This window comes from Nanorana parkeri, unplaced genomic scaffold (genome assembly GCF_000935625.1).
Source record: "Nanorana parkeri isolate BGI_ZX_2015 unplaced genomic scaffold, ASM93562v1 scaffold2855, whole genome shotgun sequence".
Classification (NCBI taxonomy): Eukaryota; Metazoa; Chordata; class Amphibia; order Anura; family Dicroglossidae; genus Nanorana; species Nanorana parkeri.
The window spans coordinates 85609-86284 of record NW_017309123.1 but is presented as its reverse complement, the minus strand read 5'-3'; the positions used below and the strand labels follow the sequence as shown (position 1 = coordinate 86284).

Sequence of the window (676 nt, the reverse complement as noted above, 5' to 3'; positions counted from 1 at the left end):
CGGGCATTGCTCTATCAGAGGGGTGGAGCCGGGCATTGCTCTATCAGAGGGGTGGAGCCGGGCATTGCTCTATCAGAGGGGTGGAGGCGGGCATTGCTCTATCAGAGGGGTGGAGCCGGGCATTGCTCTATCAGAGGGGTGGAGCCGGGCATTGCTCTATCAGAGGGGTGGAGCCTCATGAGATTTGTAGTTCCACCCACAGCTGGAGGGCCGGAGGTTTGAGACCCCTGGCAGCCTTACTAGACGTTCGAGTTACAATACAAATGGAGACACAATGGTCAGGAGGGCCCTGATCCTGAGAGCTTACAATCTAAATACATGCACAGCGCTGTCACAATACTCCATCACAGCTCTCTCCTCCTTCTCTGGTCACATGACACTGCCCCCGTTATCTGCCCCATCCTCGTATACCGAGACGTAATATACTCTCCTCCTGGATGAGCTCCGTGCCGCAGACATGATTAGGAGATTGTCGCCCTTCTCACGCCCGGAACTTCTGTGACTCCTCGTATGTCACATGATCGGAAGTATTGTATCCCCGGCACTGATTCCTGATCTTTTCTTGCAGCTCTTTCCCAAAACTCTCCACGTTTGAGGTCTCGGCTCTAGTAGGGAGTAGAGGAGGACTGGACGCGTACCGGCCCCTGCAAGGACCGCTGGTAGGTACTTTCTGGAG

At 55.0% G+C, this 676-nt stretch overlaps 1 protein-coding gene across 1 annotated transcript in view; it reads left to right on the top strand.

Annotated features, from left to right (window-relative positions):
• The window catches only part of RAB11FIP2 (RAB11 family interacting protein 2), a 21278-nt gene that overhangs the window by 7184 nt on the left and 13418 nt on the right, over nucleotides 1-676 (top strand). The window contains exon 4 of the mRNA XM_018574278.1: nucleotides 569-659. Coding sequence (XP_018429780.1) covers nucleotides 569-659 — 91 coding nt within the window. The remainder of the gene's footprint in view (nucleotides 1-568; nucleotides 660-676) is intronic.